The sequence below is a fragment of the Semicossyphus pulcher genome, unplaced genomic scaffold, assembly GCF_022749685.1.
Source record: "Semicossyphus pulcher isolate SPU_LCO1_2020_fin unplaced genomic scaffold, fSemPul1.0.p SCAF_15, whole genome shotgun sequence".
Lineage (NCBI taxonomy): Eukaryota > Metazoa > Chordata > Actinopteri > Labriformes > Labridae > Semicossyphus > Semicossyphus pulcher.
The window spans coordinates 12,149,162-12,175,062 of NW_027211659.1; the positions used below are offsets into that span (position 1 = coordinate 12,149,162).

The 25,901-nt window shown below is 41.4% G+C and overlaps 2 protein-coding genes across 3 annotated transcripts; one reads left to right on the top strand and one right to left on the bottom strand.

The window, feature by feature from the left end:
* The first annotated feature begins 1,418 nt into the window (after positions 1 to 1,418).
* stk24a (serine/threonine kinase 24a (STE20 homolog, yeast)) lies at positions 1,419 to 17,170 on the top strand. 2 transcript variants are annotated; one of them, XM_069662609.1, is made up of 10 exons: positions 1,419 to 1,912; positions 5,053 to 5,283; positions 9,407 to 9,463; positions 9,577 to 9,685; positions 9,942 to 10,099; positions 11,075 to 11,260; positions 11,339 to 11,484; positions 11,579 to 11,795; positions 11,969 to 12,105; positions 13,080 to 17,170. In XM_069662609.1, exons 1-10 carry the CDS (start codon positions 1,871 to 1,873, stop codon positions 13,111 to 13,113), a joined length of 1,317 nt encoding a protein of 438 aa, XP_069518710.1. In that variant the 5' UTR covers positions 1,419 to 1,870; the 3' UTR covers positions 13,114 to 17,170. The 2 variants fall into 2 exon arrangements, with proteins under 2 accessions (XP_069518710.1, XP_069518711.1); XM_069662610.1 differs by lacking the exon at positions 13,080 to 17,170 and having other exon boundaries at positions 11,969 to 12,109.
* Positions 17,171 to 17,441: 271 nt separating this feature from the next.
* ino80da (INO80 complex subunit Da) lies at positions 17,442 to 25,649 on the bottom strand. The gene is made up of 10 exons (XM_069662608.1): positions 25,536 to 25,649; positions 23,655 to 23,901; positions 22,752 to 23,563; positions 22,547 to 22,640; positions 22,235 to 22,459; positions 21,992 to 22,101; positions 21,697 to 21,830; positions 21,328 to 21,551; positions 21,078 to 21,235; positions 17,442 to 20,981 (listed from the first exon to the last, which is right to left on the bottom strand). Exons 2-10 carry the CDS (start codon positions 23,870 to 23,872, stop codon positions 19,960 to 19,962), a joined length of 2,997 nt encoding a protein of 998 aa, XP_069518709.1. The 5' UTR covers positions 23,873 to 23,901; positions 25,536 to 25,649; the 3' UTR covers positions 17,442 to 19,959.
* Positions 25,650 to 25,901: the final 252 nt, after the last annotated feature.

The following is a 25,901-nucleotide window of genomic DNA, read 5'->3' on the forward strand; positions in this document are numbered from 1 at the left end:
AAATTTTTTTTTTAAACATTTAATGTAATTGCTCTTTTGTATTTATGTGTCAGTTTTGCTCACGTAAGCAATAAAAAATAACCTGTATGCGTGTTTTCATTCACAATTTTTGTCTTGAGAACTTTTGCCAAAGAAATATTGATAATAGTTTCTTGTTCACAGCACTCTCTTCAGTTTTTAAACTTACAGCGATATAAGAATGAATGTTTTCTTTTTATAATAACTATATTCAATACTTAGAGTCCTATTATGTCACAAAAAGGATTGTGTTGCATAATGTCGGTTCTCTTAAGAAAAACACAGATCTTAAATCTGCATGCCATCAGGGGATAGATTTTGTAAATTAACTTCATGTTTTTTCCCCCAAACATCTTTTGTACAGTGTTTATGTTGAACATCAATCGCAGGTTTTATCATAGGTGTTTGCATGATGCTGCAGTAAAGTATATAAAATATGATCTACAAACAACACGTTATCACAAGTTAAGGAGGAAAAGCCAGTTGTTGATAACTTTGTAGATAAGAAAGCAATGTTTTTTGCATTATATGTTGTGTATAAAAAGTTTTCCGATGAGTGCAAATTGGAAAAAAAATTAAGTAATAACGATATATTGGTAAAAGGCCGCAATCAGGCCACTTATCACTGATCATATCTGCTGACATGTATATATTGGTTATGTGTTAAAGAAAATGTAGATAACCTTTTGTGAAAAAGGCCTTTAGTCAGCAATGACTCAAAGAAGGCATTTGTTACTGCTGTTATGCACATGAGGAATTTCTGCATATTTTGTGCTTTAGTGGTGCTTGTTTAATATATTTCCTAACAAAGTCAAAGTGACATGCTTGGGGATTTTGGGGCTACTGCTGCCTGTGACCTTGGTGCAGCTGCTAAGCTTTTGTTCAGTTGGCTATCCATGTTTAGTTGACATTAAACATTAAACTAATATGTACAAGCTACGAGAGACAATAGTGCAATGATGAAGAGTGCAAAGGATGCTGAAATTATATGAATAAAAAAAAAAATATATAGTTATGTTACAGACAAACAGTGTGCATAGAGTCATGTCAGATGAGGGATATTTACATGATTAAAAGGTGTGTCCCACAGAATGAGGTGAACAATCTTATTTACAGGTACATTGGATGTTGACTATAGTTAGTATAGTAGTAGTTAGTAACTACATCTATAGTAGTTAGTATAGTACAATAGATGTTGACTATTCCTACAGGTAGTGTAGGACATGTATATATGTCTATGGTGTAGGCTACATTTTAATTTTGAAACTGGCACCTGTGTGAACTTCCTTCCTCCTCTGTGACGCTGTTTGATTTACGTATGACGACATATGCACTGTCTACTCTTCCTCACTCTGATTGGTCCTCCGGAAAATGAAAATGACATTAACCAAGATGGCGCTGGGCGACAGAGAAAAGTGATGAGAGAATAGAACAACAAGAGATACAACTATCTAACAGTGTACATTTATTTACTCTGTGCGACTATTTCAAACCAAACCTCTACTTTATCTTCGGGAAACTGTCAAGCAAATACCGAGAGACCGCATCGGTCTACGGAGATATAAGTATTCAGCTAACTGTTTGCTAACTAGCTGCTAAAGTAGCTAACGTAGCTAACGGTCGCTAACTGCGGAAGGCGAGAGGGTGAAACTGGCAGCTCGAAGTACGAGCCGACAAGTCAGGAGTATTTTTAAAGTCAAGCGACTTGTGCGTTAAACTAACCATCTTCACAGAGTTTGCGGCACGGACCAGGTCGTCCAAACCAGGGGTTTGTCAGGAAACTAACCTTTCATATCTTATAAGGACAACAGAAAAAGACGAGGAAAGGCGTCATCTGTGCTGATCTGACGCCATGGCTCATTCCCCTCTTCAGAGCGGACTGCCAGGGGTTCAGGTAAATAAAGTGTTATTTTATGATTAACTAACTTTCAGCTGCAAGTTCATTTGACTCAGAGACACCTGACCTTTTACTTAACTTTTCCTCTTATCTTCAGCTCGGAAGTTTAACTAGATGACTGTAAATAACTTTATCTGCAGGAACACTGCATCATTATCACGTACACCACTATCAGCTTTTCTCTCCAGTGATAAATGCACCTATCTGTCAAAGTCCAACATGTGTTATGACAGTTATGAATGTGAGTCATCCATAACAAGACTGTCTTTGGTATGTCAAATCTAACGTTGCTGAATGACTGACGGGCCGTCAAATCATCACAGCAATCATTGTCTGAAAATGCCCAGCTCAAATTTACAGAGCCCAAGTTGATGTATCAAAGCTGCTATTTTGTCCGGGTCTCACTGTTGTATGTTTGACCAACAGTGCAAAACCAGATATTCATTGTATTATAATGTAAGACGAGGAAATGCAGCAAATGATCATATTTAAGAAGCAGGAAAAAAATCTGTTGTTATTATTTTGGCTTGAAAAAAACACAATCATCAAAATATTTGCCAGATTTTCTGTGAACAACTACTCAAATATTTTTTACAGCTGCAATTGCTTCTGAGACCCAAACTGATGCGACACATGTAGACCTTTGTCTGTGTAGTTCCTTTTTTCCTCTGGTGATATGTCAAATCATGAGCCCAGTGTGTCATTTGTACTCCTCTTATCATGTCTGTTGTTGTTGTTGGTCCATTTTAAGTCAGTAAATAGTAAAACTCAAGTCATTTAACGCCGTTATTCAGCATTCAAAATATTCAAGATATTTAGCCTACAATCACAGTAGTTGCAGATCAGTATTCTGTTGATTGATTCTCTAGTTTTGACATCACAGCTTTTTCACTACTTCAGTATTTACTTCTTATTGTAGTGTAATTACATTAGGTGCCTTGAATACAGTATGTTTCATTTTTTTTAAGAGTTGCATTTTTCACTTGAATTATTTGAAGTGGTTGAAGCAGCCACTAGCTGGCAGTCAGGACATGTCCTGCCCGAAGAAGAGGTATAAAGTAGGCCACACTACAGTTGATGCAACGATGACATCCTCCTAGAATGACATAACTAAGACATGCACGGCTATTCCATTGATTGCACACAATACTACCACTTATCTTGAATTATTAATGCTTCATTAGCATATGCACAGACAAATTGAACACCTTATATTTTCCACTTATTCCTACTTTTTGTACTGCAACTTCTGCCCAACAACCCCTCAGTATTTATACAGTTTTACCTTCTCTTCACTTAAAAACACAGGATTAGTTACGAAAATGGACCCGAGAACACATGTTACTGTGCAGAGGAGTGTTAGCAGTTAGAAGTCTGGCAGTGAGCCTTCAACCGAGAGGGTGTGGTGCGTGGATGACACCAGACTACACAGTTGTGTGGTGCAGATGGGAGAGCATCAAACACATGCTTTGAGAGCGAGCTTCAGGCAGCTTTAGTTGTCGCTGTAAACCTGCTGACTGTGGATATGGCAAGTACATTCCCATCATGTGTAGTCTGTGGCAGCAGCGCCATTGTTGTTTTTCCCATTGTTTTTACAGAGGTCAGCCTCAACATTATAATTTTCACCTGGATGACTGACCACACCAGTGTTATGATAGTAATTTGGTCGTGTTGTTTCTACTCCGCTTTATTCTGCACCGCTCTGTCTATTTGTCTTTGCTATCAAATTCAGCAGGACCCTCTTTGCCAGTTTTTCAAAGTGCAGCTGCTCACCTCCCCTTCCATATAGGTTTGAGCACCATGCATTAGCACTTTTACAGGAAACCGTTCTCTTGGGGAGACTAAAGCAGTCTGTGTGAGCAGAACAGATCACCCTTTTAGGTCGGAGTTACTTGGTAAATTAAGCATTGGGCCTCAGTTCTTTATGATGAAAAGCTAATGCGTTTTTGCATTTAACATTTTAAGATTACCTTCATAATACCGATGTGATACTTTTAAAAAAAATGATTTTAAAAAGCATATTTTTTCAGTTTAAGATAAATTTTGTTATATTTTTGTAATGGAAATGATGTCACTACAATACTCTACTGAAACAATGTAGGCTAATGATTCCTCTGCACGAGGGGAAATTGAACCGGCCAACTTAAAGACCATTACTCCCTCCATGGTGCTCCATGGGGAAATAAGCCATTTAGTCAAGTCAATAAGTCAGAGAGCAGTCCTTGTCTTTCTGTTGAGGCTGTGTGGTTGTGGTGGAGGTCATAAAGCCTTAGATATGTCCGAGTTACACCACGAGATTGAAGTGTTCATTTGATCTTTAAGGTGAAAAATTGGTCTGCGTGCAGAATCTGTAACACTTGTTGCTGTTATGAATTCTGGTCTTGAAGCCCACACCAAACCACTCTTGATTATTCTAGAGGACTAAGAGGTGACAGATAACATGTAGCCTAAGCAGCTGAGCTATATAGAACAATGTCAAGATGTCCCAAGCCTATTATTATTGATCAGCGTTGCTTTATGAAACCTGATTTTTTTTCCACACTGAATGCTTGTTATGCCAGTTACCATCCTTCTGAAGAGGGATCTATTGCCACACTAGTTTGTTATAATAATAATCGCAGAAGTGGGTCAAACTTAATAGTCTGTACAATATATTGCATTTGACCGTAACTTTGAAAACAATATTTGTTGAAGATACACTGCAACTGCGGTTGCAGTTTTGATGATAATTTTCACACTGACATCTGCATTTCGTTCATGCTGAATTGAAAAAGAGGCTGTCTTAACCCTCATCACATTCCTGCCACAACTGTTTCATATTGACACCCTTCTCTCCGCAGACACTATAACACACTGAGGGAAATCTTTAAAAGCTGTTAGAGAGGCATGTTTTTCTCCTCTGCCAATTTTAAACACAAAGATAAGTTAGTACTATTAGTACTACTAGTACTATCTTTGAAGAGGAGTTTTCTGATATGTTGGAAAGTGAATCTGCTTATTTTGAATGCTGATCTTTTATATTAAGAATTTTAAATCTATATTGTGCATCATAATCTAGCTCGTGAGTCGCCTGTGGTTCTACATGACTTTAAATTCACATCTCTCTCTCTCTCCTCATCCCTCTCCCTGTCACACAGAACTTCAGAGCTGATCCGGAGGAGTATTTCACCAAGCTGGATAGGATAGGCAAAGGCTCTTTCGGTGAAGTCTTTAAAGGCATCGACACTCGGACTCAAAAAGTTGTGGCCATTAAAATAATTGATCTGGAAGAAGCGGAGGACGAAATAGAGGACATTCAACAGGAAATCACAGTGCTCAGCCAGTGCGACAGTCCCTTTATCACCAAGTATTATGGATCCTATCTCAAGGTAACCTTTCAAATGATGTATGAAGTCAGTTTGTTATAATCCATGCCCGACATAATGCACATGTCAGTAGTGTGCTCCTGCAAACAAGTGTATGTGATGTAGGTCACTAAATAATGTATAAGGGAAATGGATTGCATGTGTAATATTGCACAGATTGCTGATGAACAACAAGAAGAATAGACCAGCACTGTAGTAGTAAATAGCTTGTGGGCTTTGACACTGGCGTCTGTATGTTTTTAGACATTTGTTTTGTTTGCTGCAGACTGAATGACAACTAAGCTAAAAACGCCCACTTCCTGTTTCAATATCAAGCTGTTCACTTGCATATTGGATAAACAATGTAGGAAACCTTTGTATATGTAGAGAAGTGCAGATCCTGCGAGATTCATCCTGTCTGAATGTTAACACCTGAGTCACAGGTTTTATGTCAGATTCAGTGTGTTAAAGTACAGAGCCAAAACAACCATCTTCTTTACATTAGGGGAGTAACAGTGCAGTCTAGTCATCCAGAACCTGTACAGGACGCTTGGATTGGTATGGCTCTGTGACCTTAAACAGCCTATTTGTTTCTGGAGCACGAGTTTTACCCAAGAAGTTTTAGCAATTATAGAATGCTAGTGGGCTAAGCACAGTTAGTCAAGCCGAATAGGTTGCAAAGACTGTCAAACTATGTGTCGCCATTGTTCAGCTGATGTTGTTTATGTTACTGGAAACACTTCAAACACGTCCTTTATGACGGGATCACCGAATGTGTTCATTAAAGCAGAATGAGACGAAAAAGACTGGAAGGCCAGTCCATCTCTCCATTGGCTGCCTCACACTGCAGATTAATACAATGCCAAAGCAAAGTAGTAGCAATAGTTCTTATTCGTACAATAAGTAAGACATTCCTAGAACTAACGAGCTACTGTTAAATGTTTACATATTTCAAAATGTAATCCCCTCCTTACAACAAAGGTCATGAGCTGTTACCTCAAAGCGGCGGTACATAAAGAAACTGTGGATTCTGTATACTGTTACATCCCTTCTTTGTATATAATCAAAGCCGACCTCTGATCGTAAAACAGTCTCAGTTGTTTAGATCATTCGTAATGCTGTATTGACAGCATCACTTAGTCGCAAACCACATTCTGTGACTGTTGTAGATGGCACAGGCACACCACATGTGATGGTGCTTAGAGTGCCTCTCACAGCTTTTACTACGGTACTTAACAGCAGTAAGGAGAGAAGTGGCGGTCCATTAGCTCCAGTCTGCTGCTGGCTGAAGGAGAGAATTAAGGCTTATTTGTGTGTAGGGTGTAAGCATAGTATTTCTGCTGTGTGTGTATTTAAGTGTGTGTTACAGGATTTTGAAGGGTAGATCTACAGTTTTCTAGCTGTGCATCTTCTTTGGTAACACACCTCCTTTATTAGAGATCATGAAAGAATTAATCTGTTTTTGTTTTTTTCACTTCAGTTTTGTTTAGGTTTTTGTTGTCTTGTGGTGGCATCTATTGATCATGCTAATGGCAGTGTCACTTCTTCCAAATAAACTTGCTAGTGCTGCTGCTACAAAAAAAAAAGTACATGCCAGAGGATTTCTGCCAAATAGGACGTCCCTACAAGTTTTTTGTAACGCAGAAAAACATTTAAAATCTTAGAGGAGATAGTTGGTTGAAGCATACTTGTTAAAGGTTTTGCTCGTACTGTTTATGCTAAGGTGGCTATCCTTTAAAAGCTCTGGTTGTTTTAACTGTGAGGCTGGCTTACCCAGGAGGGTCCCACAGAGTCGCACTCGAGGTGAAGAGGGAGAAACATGAGGCTAGGATACTGTGAAAGGGAAAGGTTCATGATAGTGTTCTGAAAACAAATCGAATTTGCTTATACCCCTTTCCCACCAAAATTTGTGTGTTGATGCAGGTTTCTCAGACTGCTACGTCACTGTCTGAAGTCACAAACATGCCGGAAACAGGGTTAGTAAACAGTGAAGATGTTACGGTGGTTAGGTGTTTATTGTATCTATCACTCATTCAGTCTGTTTATCAAATTTGGCGCCGACAAATTTGGAACAATGTTTGAGCGCTGCTCGGACGGAGACGGGCGAAATTTGTAGCTGAGATGATGACGATAGTCATAGCATCACGCTGGAAAGGGGGCGGAGATTAGCATGTTGACCCGATCGTCCCATTATTGGCGATCAGAGAAGAGGCGCTATATACCCGGACCTACTGCAGTCATTTGACCCGGGTCTGAATGCCGATTGTAACCTTTCCCACTAAGCAAAAAAGCCGGGTGTTAGCAGGTTTTTTTGATCAGTGGGAAAGGGGCTGTATTGTAGTTTGTCTCACCGATTTATCCTTTCCACCATCATGGTCAGCAGCAGCAGTGACTGTAACACACAGCACATAAAGACATTAAAAGTACTTTAAATATATTAACACATATATATATATTGTATTGTCTAATAAATTGTCTTAATTTGTGAAAAAATCACTCTCTTCTGAGATAAAAACTTCAAATATCAACACAGAGACGTAATACACATAGTTTTGGATTCAGTGTGACTAACACCTACCGAGGATATCGTTATCGCAGATGTCGACTGCAAAAATCTGTGTAGAAATCACAGGAAAAATAACAACAACTCAAAATAACTTCCTGAGCTTGTGAATCGTCACTTTCAAATTTTAGAAATCAAAGTTATCTAGTGATAGTGGTTAGTGCATCTATGGGCACGACAGAATGCTAAGAATAAATGTGAGTAAAGATTTCCTTTCGGTATCAAGCTCTGTTTTGTTTGGTATCACACTCTGCCCTTTAAAAAACAGATCCCACAGGTGGATGCTTGGCTGGGCTGTTTGGTGTGAGCAACATTGTCAGTGTCTGTTTTGACAGAATTAGCAGAAACAATCTGAGAAGTTTGACATCTTCTGCAGGAAACATCTGCTTTCCCAAGTTTCTGAGCAGAACTGGATCTGACAGCCGAGATGCTTTTGGTGCATCAGCAAAGTTCAGGTTTCACTCCCACTAAACTCAGTCTGCTGAAGAGTGGATGTGCAAAGGTGATGCCAGAATGACAAAACAACTCATGTTTCAAGGATTATTATTAGTTGTTAATATGATCTGTATAATGAGAGCGGCTTTTTAAAGAACTAGATTATTTTACATTTATTTAAACATGTCACACAGTAGAAGTCCTCAGTCCTCCTATGCTACAAAAGGATTAAGCAGACCAACAAACCAATAATCAATATCAATAATGGCAGATTAATTGTAAACTGACCACTTCTGTGCTATGGTGGTGTCTGTTTTACCAACAGACTGAACAAACAACTCATCAGTCTGGGCACTTCCTTAAACGAATGCTACTTCAGCAATTCACAATACAGTAGTTCCACTGTGTAGCTACATGTATACTACATCTTGTCACCATAGTAACAATAATTATCTTCCATTTATTATTCTTGGCCATGTTAAAAACAATGGTTCAACCAACATTTTTCATTGTATCAATATTATTACTATTTTTCATAGGAAATCAAATTCAAATTACAATCTATACCCATGGTTCTCTACTGGTGGGTTGAGACACTGGTGGTGTTTTTAGTGGGTCACAGATGTGTGCATGAAAATAAAAGGCAGTATCAGCTGATTGGGTAATCCCAGCTACAGTTAATGTACATTCTTGAAACTTGATCAGCCCTGCAGTAGTTGCATTTATGTTGCAGTTTTGTAGTTTATTTCTGTTGTACTAATTGTATACCATTATACTGTTGTGTTTTGAGATGTTGACTTCTTGTGACGTTTTGCTCCGTCTCAGGTCTAAACTGCACCATTTTCATGAACTAAATTTGAGTGATTGAAACATTTTATAAATTTAGGTCACGAAAGAGGTGGTAGTGGGTCCTGAGGCTAGACCAGTTAGGAACCACTGCTCTATATATTACTCAGCTGTGGGGTTTGCTTGTTGGCCTGTGCAACCTCCAAAAACAGTTTAACTGACAGGGAAGTGATAATACTTAAAAGCAGGAATACAATTTTATTTAGTTTTTATCTTGAATTGGACATTCTAAGTATGAGCTGTAGGACTTTCTTTAACCTGCAACTTTAACAATATCTAAATTAATTACTGACTTTTTTTCAGGGTACAAAATTATGGATAATAATGGAATATTTGGGGGGAGGATCCGCCCTGGATTTGGTAAGTAAATAAAGTAATTGAGCAATTTATTTGTATGCCATTATGACAGTTGTCTAATGTGAAAAACTTTTGTAATATTTAAGTAACTTCCTCTCATGTTTCTGTTCTCCTAGTTGGAACCAGGTGCTCTGGATGAAACGCAGATCGCCACGATCCTGAGAGAGATCCTGAAAGGGCTCGAGTATCTGCACTCTGAAAAGAAGATCCACAGAGATATCAAAGGTGAGTCTGGCACGAGCCGTCACATTGTTTTTACAAGGCTTGTAAATTCTTTAACTTTGGACCTCTCTCTCCTCTCCTTAAAAGCATAAAAGTGAATGCTTCAGTGATGTTTAATCAATGTTCACCATCTGCTGAGAATTATTTTTATAATTAAAGTCAATAACTTCAGATCAATTTACGAGGTCACATTTTATGTCTAAAAGTAAAGTTTAAATTTTGTTATCTAAACTGTAATTTTTTTGTCTCTTGCTTTCAGCCGCCAACGTGTTGCTGTCAGAACAAGGCGATGTGAAGCTGGCAGACTTCGGCGTGGCAGGCCAGCTGACAGACACCCAGATAAAAAGAAACACTTTTGTTGGTACTCCTTTCTGGATGGCACCTGAAGTCATAAAGCAATCTGCCTACGATTCAAAGGTCAGACTCTTCTGGATTATTGTTGTATTGTGTTATTAGTTGCTCGTAGCCCTACTTTTTAAATATAAAAATGCATGAGGTCTTGTCATTTTGTACAAGAGCAGTTGCAAGACACAGCAGCAGAGTGTCATAAGTATGTCTGCCAATCTAAAGAGCTCACTGTAGGTTTGCCACATCAACTGGGAGTAGTTGGAGTTTTCTAGGGGGCTGGTTGTCCTGTGGGCCAGCCGTGAGTCCAGTTACACTAGCACATGAAGGAAAGGGGGGGCAGTGAGAGCATAAAGTCAGCACTGTGTTTAGTGTGTGTTTAGATGATTTTACCAACTTCCTGTGGTGAAGAACAGCTGAACGTGAGCTCATGTGGGCAGACGAGTGAGAGAGATCTTATAGAGAGAATAGACTTTTTCTTATTCTATATTGTAAATGTGCAGTTTAATAGTGAAATGTCTCTGAAGCTGTTTCTGCTCACAATAAGATTTTTTTATTGAACATGACAGTGACAGTTTTTGACATGAACAAAAGATCAGCATCAAAATAAATAGAGATTATACAGAAAGAAATACATACTGTAAGTGCTTATGTAATGTGGATAATGTGATACAGTGAAACAGATGTAACGGTAAATCAAGGCCACTCTAAGACCATTACAGTCTTTACAAGCACCCTGTTTATACGACTCCTACATTAACACGACGTGAACGTTGTGTGCTTGTTTTTCTAGACTTGAAATGACCGAGTGCATATTTTTGGGATAGCCACAACATGAGTCAGTGCGGCTTTACAACACAGCCACTATGTCACAGCCTTCAGTCTGCAGAGCTTCCTCTATTACACCCATGCTGCCTAAATCAGCCGCTTTAAATGCCATTGCAGACAGCATTGTGCCACTGTGTCTATTTGTGGAGGAGTGTGTGAGATTCTGCTGCTTTAATAACCGCATCTTTTTCTTGTCCCAAATGTCTTTTTGTTTTACAGGCAGACATCTGGTCATTAGGAATAACAGCGATAGAGCTGGCTAAAGGAGAGCCGCCGCACTCTGAGCTTCATCCCATGAAGGTCTTATTCCTCATCCCAAAGAACAATCCACCAACACTGGAAGGAAACTACAGTAAACCACTTAAAGAATTCATTGAGGCCTGTTTAAATAAGGAGCCTAGCTTTGTAAGTGTAATGGAGTCTTTGTTATGAGAAATAATGCACAGTATTGTCTGAGTATAACGATTTGTTTGTGTTTTTTAGAGGCCAACTGCCAAAGAGCTGTTAAAACATAAGTATATTGTACGGCACGCCAAAAAGACGTCATATCTGACAGAGCTGATTGACAGATACAAGAGGTGGAAATCAGAGCAGTCTCGGGAGGCATCCAGCTCTGAAGACTCTGACGAGTAAGTCGTCTGCAACGTCAACAAATGTGAAATTTACACTCTGAATCAAAAACGAGCAACACCAACGATTTCCCCTCAAATCCTGTCCCTGCAGGGAGTCAGACGGCCAGGCATCTGGAGGAGATGATGCGGCCGATAAAGAATGGATCTTCAACACCTTCAGGGAGCAGGACATTAAGAAGTTTCAGAATGGGGCCGCACAGCCTGCTGAGCTCGAAAGACAACAAGACAACCAGGTGCCAGAGAGTCCAAGTCCAAGGAGGCCTTTGTCACAAAGCTTATCAACCATCTTCTCTCCATTGTTTTCTGAGGTAATGTCAAAACAACTAAGCATCATAAAACAGTTTTAAAAAAGCATCCATGCTTATCACAGAGAATGAAATCTTTGTGGTCAGATGCACTCATTTTGTCAGAGAGTACTTTATTAATATAATATTTAGGAAGTTGTTATTTCATTGTTTTCTAAAAGCTGTTTTTGTTGCAGTTGAAAGAAAAGGGTGAGACAAGTAACGGCAAGCCCGAGGCAGCGGAGGAGCTGCGGGAGGCCATTTTCCTGGCAGAAGAAACACACCCGGGGATCTGTGACTCCCTGGTAGCTGAGCTAGTGCAGAGACTTCAGAGGTAAAGTGGGTTCCTTTTTCCTTAATTGTATGCTTAAAAAATTTGCTTCCTAAATTTGATTTATTTCCTAATAAATTTGGGTTGTTTCAGCAGGACAAAAGACAGAGATGGTGTCAAAAATATGTGAGGAATTTATAGGGTGGACTATTTATTCACATGTATTAGGACACCATGAGGTCATCACTATAAATGCATTGTTTTATAGAAAGTCTAAGGCTAAGTCCCGCCCCCCTCGGTTACTGTTGCTATGCCTGTCAAGCTTTTGCACCGCCGTGTAAATATTATGGCGTTTAGTGATAGATGTTCGCGTCAGGATGTTGCGCACATATCGTGGGCTTGATCCATACACTGGATAAAGGCTGTGCCGATATTATCGGCGGTGGTAGCGAAGGCCAGACAGGATCACAAGAGGAGACCAGTCGACTGTCTTCCACAATTTTTAATCCATGTCCGACGTCTGTCCTCTTCAGTTTTTGGCTTCGGAAAAGCGAAAAATTAGACACCCCCCTCTAAACTTTGAGGATATCTGCTGTCGGACCTTTTAGATTCCATATGCACACAGTTTCTGCATTCCTCCTTGTTCTGAAAGCTTCGCTGGCCTCCCACGCCTAGTTTCGGTTGCTAACGTAGGATTGGACAGTGGCCGTTCAAGGGAGGGGCTTAATGAAGGGTCAATTCTCTTCATGTAGCACTGCCAGAAGGTCAAATTCACCTCATCCAACAGATAAGGTTATAACACAAGTTACGGATGACATCCTAGCATTTAGTATGTTAACTGAAAGCATGTTAGCAAGCACAAAGTTAAGCTTAGACTGATAACAGTTTGACAAGTCTCACCCTATAGAGCTGAGCCTGAAGGAGGGAAGGTTTCAAGCATCATCAATCTAACAGTTTGCTAGTGTTTAATGAGTCACAAGTGTGACTCAAGACTTTGTTGAGAAGATGATCTAACCGTTCTCTCTGCTGTTTCTCAGGTTTTCTGTGCCACACGCAGCTGCCACTCACTGAGAGCAGCTTCGTCCAGCTCTGCTCTAATTCTCCACCCTGGTGGCAGCAGTCAGATCTTTTCCTCTGACCTCCACAGCCGAGATGAAGTCTCCCAGGAAGGTCTCCATCACTCATTTGCCTGAAGCAAACCCTGGCCTACTTAATGTCTGTTTATACGCTAGCACACCACCAGAGGGTCCTATTCAGGACAGTGAGTGGCCAGCCTGCTGTAAGATGTCCCTTCTCAATACCTCCTTCACAGCTGTTTTCTTTTCAAGGGTGGAGTTAGCTTTCTTTCTGCGACCACTCTTGACTTATTGATTTTAGTGAGTTTGTGTCTTTTTTATAAAGGTTTGCACTCGGCATCCTTTTAGAGGAAGTACCTTGCTTAATTAATTGTGTGCATGTGTGTGTGTGGCTGTGCGAGATATCCTGTGTAACGTGCGGTGAAGAGTGACGAGTGGGGTTGAAGCATTCTATTGAAAACTCAGGTATCCTGCTTTAAGTGGACTGGGTCCTCTGGGAGATGGAAAGAGCTCTATAGGGTGGCTGTACAGACTTGTAAATAAGCTAATTTCTACAGATTCATGAAAATTAAAGGAGCGTTTCTAATGGAACCACTGTGTACAAATGGCCAAATGCAAACTGTAGATAATGGTTTTGAGGTAAATATTTTGAGAGACTAAAACGGCCATATATGAGATTGCCTTGCCTTTCTACTCGTTCTTTTGTATATCAGTCTTTGATTTCTCCAGTTGTTAAACGTTCTCAGTATCATCCAGCGAATGAAAATGGCTGCCCTCTATCATGTTTTACTCTTGATTTATGATCTATTTCTTAATTAACTTTTTGGTTTCACACTCTATGCTGTGGTTGTAATTATGTTGGAGAATGTAAAACAAACAAACAAACAGGCTGGACCGCTGAAGCCCCCACCAGTTCTAAACACTGGATGCTCTGTTGCCAGACCGATTCAACAGTCTGTTGAAAGTCTGTCGGACTTTGCCTCATCCACATTTCTTTTCTTTTGCCGTGTGTTTTTTGACTGCTTAGATAAACTGAGGTTTCGTCCATTCATTCCATTAACAGGGGCAGTGCCATCATCTAGTTTCTTAATCAGCAGACTCTGTTAGTCTTCCTAGGAGCTGCAGTGGTACTATCTATCTCCTCAGCGTACCTACAGCTTTAATTGCACTTCAAGTATAAATGCCTTTTGACTATAAACAAAGTAGCCATAAAACAGTAGCATGAGACTTACAGTATTTTGCAGGTATGCTAACTGGGACACAAAAAGTCCTCCTGAAGTCTCACAGCTTGGACTCTGGACTTGGTCATGCAGTGTAATATTTGCCTGGCTGTATCTTTCCATTTGGACTTGTGAGAGTTTTTTAGTTGTACAGTAATGAATATAGGCTTCTCACATAGTAGACGACACTGCTGTCAGATGTACATATTAACAAGAAGCCAGGAGCTGTTCAGAGACCAGCGGCACTGCTACTACTTCTGACTGTAGTTTTAAAGGAATGTGCATGATAGTAATACAGTCTAAAGCCTATCGGGTGGCCTGAGCAGTGTGCGTTGTAGCACACTGCTGCAGGGCTACGAGGAATGTCGAGTCCTGAACAGAGTTGAATCAGCCTTAGAGTATTTGTGATGAATGGGATGAATAGTATCAGCTTTAAAATGTTAGATCAAATGTTTTTGTTGTGATTTCCTCCTCTTCTTCTTCTTCTCCCTCTGGCATTAAAATGCATATGCAGCAATATTTTAAAAGACTAATGATCAAAAATATTTCTATCATTCCTTGCCAGAATAACGTGCGCATGAACAAATGGACCGATTTTCCTCTCAGGCGAGAGGAGCTTCCCTGATTCTTACGGAGTCGGATGATGCTTTTTTTGGCTTTTGCCACAGGGCAGTGCACGGCACACAATCCACAGGACGAGTAAAAGAGAGAGTCAAGTTTGGGAAATCTATAAGAGAGTTTTAAAGGTTTTCTCATATTTGTCTGCTAAAATTAAATCTACAGTTTGAAGCCAAAGACTGAAAAGGGAAAAGGCTTGCCTGGCTCTGTCCTAAAGTAAAACTCCCCACCTGTCAGCACTTGAAAGTGTTAAAGGTATGTGTAATCCTTACAATACATCTAAGTGTGAAATGACAGCTCAGACTTTTACAGGAGGTGGATATGTCAGACTATTTCTCGGCTGGGACGAGTAACTTCCTGGAGTCTCCTCTGGTTTCCAGTAAACGTCCTATTTGTTGCTTTTAACATTGTTTTGTCTAACAAAGTACAAAATGCATTTATTTGTGAGCTTCTGCTTTAAAGGGTTTTTTTCCCTCTGGATCGAGCCAAACTCGCTTTTCCCCTCGTTTCCAATCGAATTGGCTGCTATCAGTAGTTTTTATTTTATCACTCTCATGCTCGTCTCATATCCCTCTGAATACATGTGGGTTTTTAATTTCTGCTTTCTGCTTGTGGTGGAATACACAGTTAAATAACTAAAAGTCAAATGCTTGTGTTGATGAAATCAAGAAAAAGAACCAGACCTAGTTATTTTGATCTGTGAAGGCCGCTACTTTCCTCTCTTATGTTAAAAAGCTCTCTATTCAAACTTGTCCTGTGAATTGTGCCGTGCAACTCCTCCATTCCAAACTGAGACTCATTCAAAACAATTTGCACCTTTTCCATGTGCTGTTCTGACTCTTTCTCTTATGTGTTGCACTTTGCAGATTTATTTTGGTTTTAGAAAAAGGTACTTTAAAACAGCTACAACATTTTGTTGCAATGACACCAGTTTTATTTCCTTTTGCCCCCCCCTTTGTGTGCTGTATGGCAATAAAGCAGTGTGGACGCCAGGAGTCATTTCTTAGCACAAGTAGGCATATATTCTATGAAACTATTTTTATAACCCAAAAGAGCAGTTTTAAGTAATAGAGGGAGTAAAGTTTGGTTCAGTGATGTGTTTCAGTTTCAGTAAACACTGGATAGCAATCTCTTCAAATGTACATTTCATTTTGTGTGACTTTGCTGACAGTTTTATAGTCCAGTATACATGTTTGCTAATTCAGGACAGTGCTGTTGGATTTATTGAGAGTTGTCAAATGATTAAGGAAAAATAAAAATCCAGTACAAATTTGACGAACAGTTGTGCCATTGCTTGAGTTGCAGATCCGCTTGGAAATATTCCCATTTTTGGAGTTCCAACTGTCACGAACACGGTCTCAGTTTAGCTTAATTTGTGCACAGTCCATTATAGTGCTAACTGTTAATTGAGGTTCATTACCAATTAATATGCTCCAACTGATAAACAGTACAACACAATCCCTGAAGATATACTGTATACTGTCATTTTGTTTCCTTAGCTGAAAGAAAAGATAAAAGATGAAGAGAAGAAAAAAGATGCAAAACAAAGAATTTGTAATAATTCAAATTTTAACAGCAACTTAAGACATAATTGTGAATTCTAACAAAAATCACAAAATTTATTTTTACTTTAAAAATCATCAGAATTTATGTAGTTCAAGTGCCTATTTCTAGCTGATCTGGGGCTTTTGATCATATCACATGGTCTTCATCTGGAGATGGACTTGGCCAGTTGTGATTGAATTGTAGATCTTCAGATTCCCTTAAGGATATCAAAGTTCCGATTCTGTGACAACTGTGCTAACTCCATCTGCTGACAAAGAGCATGTGGTATGATCAAAAGAAACGCAGCAGCCACTAAATTAAGCGTAATTTTATTTTATTTTTTTCCACACAAATTCAGATAGAAAATCAAGTTTCCAGCACTTCAACTGACTCACCTTAACTTCTCTTTTCACATGACTGACAGAAAGAAACCTTCTGTTTGGACTCTGTTTTTCTTTTTATTTAAGAAACTTTATATAACTTCACTCTGATCCGAAATACAACAACTGAATTTGCGCATCTTAAAGTTTTCTGATAACTGGACGCTTAAAATTTAATCGACAATGGAGGCATTTAAATTGAATCCATCTGCTGAGAAAGATCCTGATACAATCAAGTGCCCCAAAACAGCTACTAAGTGGCTCTTGTAGTCCAGTAAAATGAGGTTCTGGAAAGTGTACATATTACCTAAACGGACATTTAAAGGCAGGAAAAACACATTAACTCTCATATAACACACAAACTCAGAAAGTTCAGTAGTTACATTTCTCGATTAAATGTTGAGTTTCTTACAGAAGAGTGCCTTAAGGCGCGTCTTTGCTCCCGTCCTCATTACACCTGAAATTCTGAACTATCTGCAAACAACTTGGCTGAAAATTCTTACTTATTTTGACTTCCATTGCCATGGAAAAACTTAAGATTAAATGTAACATAAGCCTGTTGCAGCGTGCACCGCACTTCATCCTGTTAGATGGAAACGATGTGTCACCAGTTTAGAAAACACCGACCACAAACCATGTCAGCAAATACCTCACAGCAAGTTTTATTTATACATCCAAAAACAAAAGATCAAATTTCTCACACTATATACAGATATTACATACAGTGTTTGTACACATATTACATCATTTGTACACAAGAAAATATACATAAAAATGTAAACCTTTGTATACAAAAAATACCTTAGACAAATTAAACAAGGACCAATAACAAAAGGTGACTAGATTAGCTCATCCTATCTTTAAAAACAGTAATACAGTACATTCAATGAGTATAGGAATTTGTCAGCCATTTCTGAATTCAAGCAGTTAAATGTGCCTACGAGCCCTGTTCGTTTTGTTCTACGTGATCTTCAAAGAGAAAACTGGTGCGGTGATTAATCTCATGCTATGTGGATACAGCAGTAATGCCTTGCAAACATTTCAGAATTATTCTTTTTAATTGAACTTTCCGGGGGCACCGTGTTAACGATTATTAGTGGAAACACTGCAGTAACTTGAGAGGCCCAGTCGTCTCTGGTGGAGCTACGGGTTTACACTTCATGATGTGTTTTCTCTTTGGAAGGGAGAGACAGAACTGGGCCTCCTCACAGCTGGAAATGGGGAGGAATGGGGAGGGGGGGTTCTGGTGCAGGCTCAGAGCCGGTAATGATGGCAGCTGTTCATTTAATGAGCGTCCGAACAACAAACTTAAAAAAAAAAAAAAGGCAAGACAGACATGGGACATGTGAACACCACCGGCCTCCACCCGCTGCTGTGCAAATCGATGTTGGAAAAACATGCTGTACTGTTTTTCTCCACAAAATGAAATGATGTGTATTCCTATGATTTATACCATCAAGAATCAAGCCAGTGACCATTACTTCATTATATTAATTACGCCCCATGCAATCCCACTTTTTTTCCCCCCTGGAGTTTAATAGCTATCAAAAGCATTCTCCATCAGAGTAAAAACAATCATACACAGCATACAAACATTGATCCCTCCAACTTCATAGAGAACGTAACGAGCGTTTTGATAGCCATTAAAAAACAAGAGACTCATTCTACAAGACACAGGTTCCACTGAATACATTGCAAATAATTTCAATCCATTGCTACTCAATAATTCACCGACAAACCCCAAGATAGAGACTGCTACTCTATATACCTAATACTCAACAATGTCTGACAATCTGTCAAATGTCTTATATAATATCTATTAAAAGCCATGGTTGTACTGCTGTGTGAGTCGTTAACAGACAGGGGAGGAGCTCTCAGTTCTCGTTTGTAATTAAAAATCAGACCCCAGGTTTGCATTTAGCTTAAAAACCACTGAGTAAAACAGACAGTAAATCACTACCTACGCCTTCACTGGGATTTTTTTTTAGTGAGTTTCCTTGAAGTCCTGAAGCTGAATTTGACTTTTCAGTGACATAAAATTCATTAAAGACCATTGTTTAGTGGACCAGAGAGCACCTTTGAGAGTAGACACTTAAAAGTCCCTGGATTGCGCCATCATCACCCCAAACATTAACACTGAAACTCATTTATTAGCCTTGAAAATCCACTCGAGAGAAGAAGTTAGGCTGACCTGATCATTGATCTCTAGAGGCTCTCCTTCTGAGAGAAACTGCTGTAAAACCAAACGTTTACAACAACCTGCAGAGGCCAAAACATCTTCCTGATCCAGCCTTGATTCAGTAAATGAAGCTACATGTAATGAGATCAATAAAATACCTTACGATGCTAGAGTTATGTTAATGTGTTTATTGCTTTAAGAAACTATATTTACCTTCAAGTGTCTACTAGGCCACTCAGAGTCCCACAACCAATGGTGAGGTCAGAGATATTTGACGTCTGAGCGAACCAATAAATGAGCACATAAACAGTATACACAATATAAAAACAGCTGTTTAAAAGTATTTTGGTAAATCCATATGACTGTGAAATCTGACTCAGTAAGATTCTATATCATGATAACAGTTAAATAGCTTGAAACATAATGGGTCACAAAGATCACAACCAGTACTCGTCTTTTTCAGAGGGTGACAGAAGCAGTGTGTCGGACAGGTGGAAATAAAAATGGCCATCTGAGCAAGGCAGGGTACAGTTGATCATTAAAGACAGGACTTTTAAGTGGCAAAGCGGCCACTGAGTGTGACACATAATCTCTGTTAAGGTCCTTCCACCATTCACCTGTTCATTTCATCACAGAGTCTCGCCCCCTGCTGAGGAAACCACAAGGCATCGAACGAGTGGACTCACACTGACTTAAAATCCCAGAGACCGTCTGGCTGCAGGATGAAAGAAGGAAAATAGAAAATATTGAGGATAATCTGAGGTTTGTGCAAATTCATTATCAAATAGTGCACTATTACCACATTGCACACATGTAGCAGATGGAGACGGGTGGTCGACTGGGTTCTAAGTGACTGTGAGTCCACAGGCCGTAATGCAGCCGCTGCAGGACGCCTGCTCTCATTTACTCTGCGTGAAAGGTGGTGTGGCGCTTTTGGCACTTGCAGCGGTGGCACTAACTATTGAAAAGCCAGCTGGGGGCGCTGTGGAGCTGTGGCTGGGCTGCACGTCTTTCGGGATGCCACTGTGGGAGGCCAATTGATGGCCAAAGGCCGCGCTGAACTGAGGGAGCTGTTGCTTGGGCTGTGTGGAGGTCAGGAGATCATGTGATGAGGGCGAGGGGGCGGAGGGAGTCGTTAGACCTGTTAGGCCGCTCTGAGGCATCGCTGAGAGCGCAGCCATGGGCTGCAGCGTCACAGAGTGGGTGGTGGCCGGGGGAGTGGACAGGGAGGTGGATATGAGATGACTTTCGGATCCTATGAGATTGCCAAACTGCGCGGGGTCGGTGAGGGGGAGAGGGAGATTGTTCCATGACGAGCGCGGGGGTCCTGGTGCCCCGCTTAGAGGGACTTCCAGCAGCAGAGGGGGGTCCGTCTGGAAGGAGCTGGCATGGGGGGAGGATATGTGGTCACTGTACGGGGAGGGCACGTGCTCACTGCTGTAGTGGCTGCCTTGGGGAGACGATGTGGGTGCGTCCGACTTGGCCAGCACATGTGATGTGTGTGTCCGGGAAAACGTTCGCTCTGTTATGGAGGTCTGAGTGAGCAGGGAGGTGGTGGAGGGGGCTACGGTAGATGAAGAGGATGAGGTCAGGTTGGAGCCCGACGTCGGGGGCTGGTTAGCGGACTGAGATGGCGGTGAGGGGGGAAACTGACCCCCAGAGGACTGTAGTAGGTTGTCCTCCAGCTCCAGGCTGGTGAAGTTCTCCGCAGGGATGCGGCTGTTCAGCAGGTCCCCCATCCCCCCCGGCTGGACCGGACCGGGGAACACGGTCATGGCTCGGTGGTCCACTCCTTCAGAGGGAGCCAGGTCTCCGATTGAGGTCAGGCACACCAGAGAGTCTGGGTAGGACCCCATAGCCTGCAGTGCACGCACCAGCTCCTCAGCCTCCTCCGTGGTGGGCAGCAACTCCCCGTTCTTACCTACAAACACAAACATTTATCATTAGAACATCCTTCGGTGGGCTTTGTTACTTAACACATAAAAGGCAGTGCACAAAAAAAGAGCTGCATGACAACCTTCAAACAAGTCAAAGTCCGGCAGGTCGTCAGGTAGTCTGGGTAACACGTCGGAGAAATCCTCCTGGTTTAGCTCAAGGTCATTTGGAATGTCTGCCATTTCATTGGTGATGTCGTCAGGAAGCTCCTCTGTGCTCAGGTCTGGAGTTGAAGGACTCCTGCAACAAAAATGAGATAAAAACATGCTTAGAGAAGAAGCATCTTTCACTGACTTTTATCTCAACAGTGTAGCGACACAGGAGTAGCAGACCTGATGCTGGCCTGCGAGGGCATGGTGAGGCTTGTAGAAGGCATTCCCAGGTTCCCCTGCGGCAACGCTGGCGGGATGGGTTTCTGAGGCCTCCGCGGCCCTCTCCTCCTCTTCTTTTTGTGTTTTTTGGTGAGCGCCGGTGGTTTGGTCTTTTTACGTGGCTTTCGCTGTTGCTGCTGCTGGTGCTGCACTCGTCTGTTACCGTCCCCTCGCAGGAAGTTATCCTGCGTGGAATAATGGAAGATCATTTAGTCGTCATGGACAGGCTTGCTGTTTCCTCTTACTTTTAATCTTTATGATAAGTCAGCAGATATTTACCCTTAAAAAAAACACAAAAAAATATTTCCCATAATGCCAAACTTCACTCACCATTTTTTTGGCATGCTCTTCACAGAGTGGTGTCTGGTGCGTGATATCAAACACAGGGATGGAGCACTGCTGACCATCTGCAAATTTGGCTGTACAACTCGCGAAGAGCTGCTGGGAACGATTCAACAAAATGTCTACAGAGAACAATCAAGGAAACAACAAGAAACACTCGACAACAGAGCATGAGATCATGATTTGAAAAAAATACATTTTCAAATAGCAAAAAGAATCACCGCCATTTTTCGACACTTGTAGCGACCAATCGGAACAATCAGTGATGTGGTGGAAAGGATACGCTGAAAGCAGTGTTGAGTGAAAGGCAGAGCTCTGTTGTTGCAGGCCTGGCCCTTTGTGCTGCCAGTGCACGTCCCTGTATCTGTGTTCTGCTGCCTTGCTGGAGAAATGCTGTAGAGATATACACAACCAGGACTCATTAGACACTGGACGTACACTTGATGTCTCTATTACACACAGGGTTTTGTCGGACTGTTTTCCTGAGAGATAAACTAAAATGACAAATGTGACAATTGTGGGGCACCTTGAGGAGCTTTGAGAGGCACCACGTAATTCCTGGATCAGCTGCCCGGCACAATCGGGGTTGTTACTGGCAGCTTGCAGCAAGGCTTTGCGGAAGGCATAGCGATATCTCTTCTGGCGGATACTCGCCCTCTCCTCCCTGCACATGTGCTTGTATTTTTCTCGGAGGTACGAGCAAAGCCGAAGTAGCCGTGTTCTCCGCGAGGAACCTCTGTCTTCTTCTAGCCTGTTTATAGAACAATTAATGGAGTCATGAAGAGAAGTGTCAAGACAGACTATACCCTATTATGGGGTAAAGCACAGGGATACCAACCCATTCTGTGGTCTCAAAGAGCTCTGGATAGGAACGAATGTCACAGCCTCCTCTTCGTCATCATCGTCAGCGCTATCTTCAGACCAGTCCAATCCTGGAAGACGATTTGTTAGAGCAGCTTAGCATCTCAGCAAGCACATATCTAATTCATAAGTAAGAAAAACAGAGTTTAAAAAGTGATGGTTAATGTATTTAAATTAGGCACCTAGATGAGGAAATAGGTCTCCATGCTCCCGGTGTCTCTTGGCACAGAGCTGCACCAGGTGTTGCAACCTGGCCAAGCAGCTGGCAGAAGGTGAGAAGGCAGCGGGACGCATGACAACCACATGCCGCTGATTGCTACTGCCACTGTCCTTGCAACTAACAGGCAAGTGCGTAGCAGTGAAAGGCATTTTCCTGCTGAGTGATGGCCCAGAGGGTTGCACTGGACTGGGTGCTGCATTTGCGGGCATCCCTGGAGGCAGAAAGTTGACCGTCTGAGGTGGTGATGGATTGCATAATAAACCCTGCTGCTTTCCTGGGAAGATGAAGGAAGTCACGCTGGAGTGCTGGGGTGGTTGAAGAAGACCTGACTGCTGCCGTGGGAGATGAGTGTTGAGCGGTGAGGAGGGGTGGACGCGGGAGACGGGGGAGGGACTAAAGTGCTCAGGAGGTGGCTGGAAGAGGTCCGTGTCATGACAGAGTTTCTGGTTGAGCACCAGGCGACTCTGTAGTTTCTTTTTGATGGCGTTGGCCTTCCGAGGAGCTCCCACATCCTCACCGTCTGTGTCATCCTCGTAAAAGGCAAAAGGGTCCAGGAGTTCCCCGTCTGGGAGGGGTAACAGGCGTGTACATGGGGGAGATGGTGGAAGTTCATCAAGACCATTGGAGGCTTTCAGAGCTAATGAGGGCACAGTTATGTTGAGAGCCACTGACTCCAGGTGAGCCCGCGAGCGCATGTCCTCCAAAGCATCATGTTTCTTTTTCCGTTCCTTCTTAGGGATAAAGCCCAGGACCTGCAGGTGGCTGTTACAGTATCTGAAAAACAAGAGCACATCCTCAGCATACTATTCACACCTGCAGCATCAAGTTTTCTGCACACAAAAAAAGTGCAAACAAACATACACACCTGCGGTCCTCAGACTTGGGGATGGGGTTGGTACACCTCTGGCTGTTGTACTTGGCCACATATTCACATTGCTTGAAGGGGGCTGTTTTATCCTCCAGGACGTGCCGGATACAGAAAGCATAGCCATTTAGTCTGCGCTGCTTGCAGAGCTTTGGGCTGTATGAGCACAACGGCTTATTGTCCACCTCTGAGAAGTGTATGTGTTTGCCTTCATACATCACGTTACTCTTGTTCGTGACAACATCAGCTGATGGGATAAAGTCAGGGGAAACCAAGAGTTACATCACAAACTCTTCATACTACAGAGGTAACCATGCATGCACATACAGGGTACAGAGGCAGGGAAACATTAAACTCTACAACCGCTGACTGCTTAATCAGCCCATTTGTATTAGATGACAACCTTTTTTTTTTTCAGAAGAAAACTGTGAAATTCAATATTTTTCGTCATGTTAGAATCTAGAGTATGCTATGAATAACACATAAAAGTTGGCAGAGGTTAAAACACATTATAGTCCAGACAAACTTTGCCTCTGAATACTGACCAGTTGCTTTTGCGCCCTCTAATTTTCAGTGTCAAAATCTCTCATTGAGAAACGGCTGGTAAACAGAAACTAGGCAATTTTATTCAACAGTGTGTTCAATTATCCTTCGAGGTAGCACTTAAAAGATAGACTGATGGTGGTAAAACAGAATATTGCATGCCTGTAGTCTGCATGACAAAGTTAAATGCTATGTAACTGTCACTTGCTAGTGTGACATTTAGGGCATCATTACAAGACAAGCTCAACACTACATTAAAATTCAACTTTCAAGTTTCGGCAAAGAATACAAAATCTGCTTTTAAATGTAACGCTTCATGATAAATGACCATTACAAATAGGATGCTACAGGTTTATCACAATACACTTAACTATTACACCGTTAGCTTCCCAGCTTCAGCAGTAGCTTAGCTGCTACTTTTTTAGAAAGAAAAAGTGTTTTCAAGTTGGCTAAGAGAGCAGTATGATCCTGACAGCTGAGGTACATGTTGGCCAAACACGTACAGGTTGACTGGATACCATTCGTATAAGCTTGGGTTAACGTAAACGACTGTAAGTAAAGACGGAGAACCGGACAGGCAGCTAACGGCTCCTAACATTAGCGAGCTTAACTGCCACTTTAGCCCGAGGAGCTAGCTTGGAGCCGAAGTGAAACTTTAAATAATAAAACTATTTACATATATGTGCGCAACACACACCCTTGTCCTGCTATATAAAACATACCTTTATCCGGCTTAAGGCTCACACATATTTTTTGGAAAAGACCAAACACGAAAAGTGTAATTTGGTGGTAAGCTAGCAAAGCTATCAAAGCTAAAAACACACATTAGTAGGCGGTAGCTAACCAGGAAACGGAAACATCAGCAAACAGTAACACTATAAAGGTCTATTTTCAGTTTAGTTTTATGTAGGGAAATGCAAGCATAATCAGACAAGGGCAGCTATACGTGATCGGCCACAGTCGTTGGATTTTAGTGTATTTAAACATGAGACATTTATGGCCAAATACTTTCTAACAAAGGGTCTACATACGAGGCTTACGGCCTGTCCACGAAGGCCTCCGTTAAAATCGATATGAATTATAGCCTCTATCGTTACATAATGTGCCAATAGCAGTCTACAGGACTTAAAACTACTGACATCACTCAACTCCCTACTTCTGCTTAAGGCCCTGAGTCATTTGTTCGGATCACAAGTTATAAAATAAATGAGTCATTATTTAGGGGCCTCTTAGCCCTGATAGCACAGCGGCCTCTACTTGGAACGTCTGGCCGACTGAGGCCCAGGTAAAACGGTTAACTCAGAAATCGAGACCGAGGCTGTATACGATTTCGCTTACCTTGAACTGGTATGGGCTGTGTAAGGTATTCGCTCCAGATAGACGGCTGAAAAGACGCTTAGGATCAGCTAGGCTATTTGTGTATCGATATTCGAGATAGGATAGTAACAGTGATCTTCATCGAGTTCAGACTATCTTGAAATAAGGATGCATGTAAATATAGGCTATCCAGAGCAAATTACAAGCCGTAGGTAGACTGCTGAGGATTTTTGTTGGATCCACAGCAGACTCCTCACAGCACCACTACAGGCACTGCGGGGACATGACAACAACCCGCTCAACAACAACAACCTCTCCTACCATATTGGAAATTCAACTTTGTTAAAAGCCCCTACATTGAAGAAATGTCATGTTTTTGTCTTTATG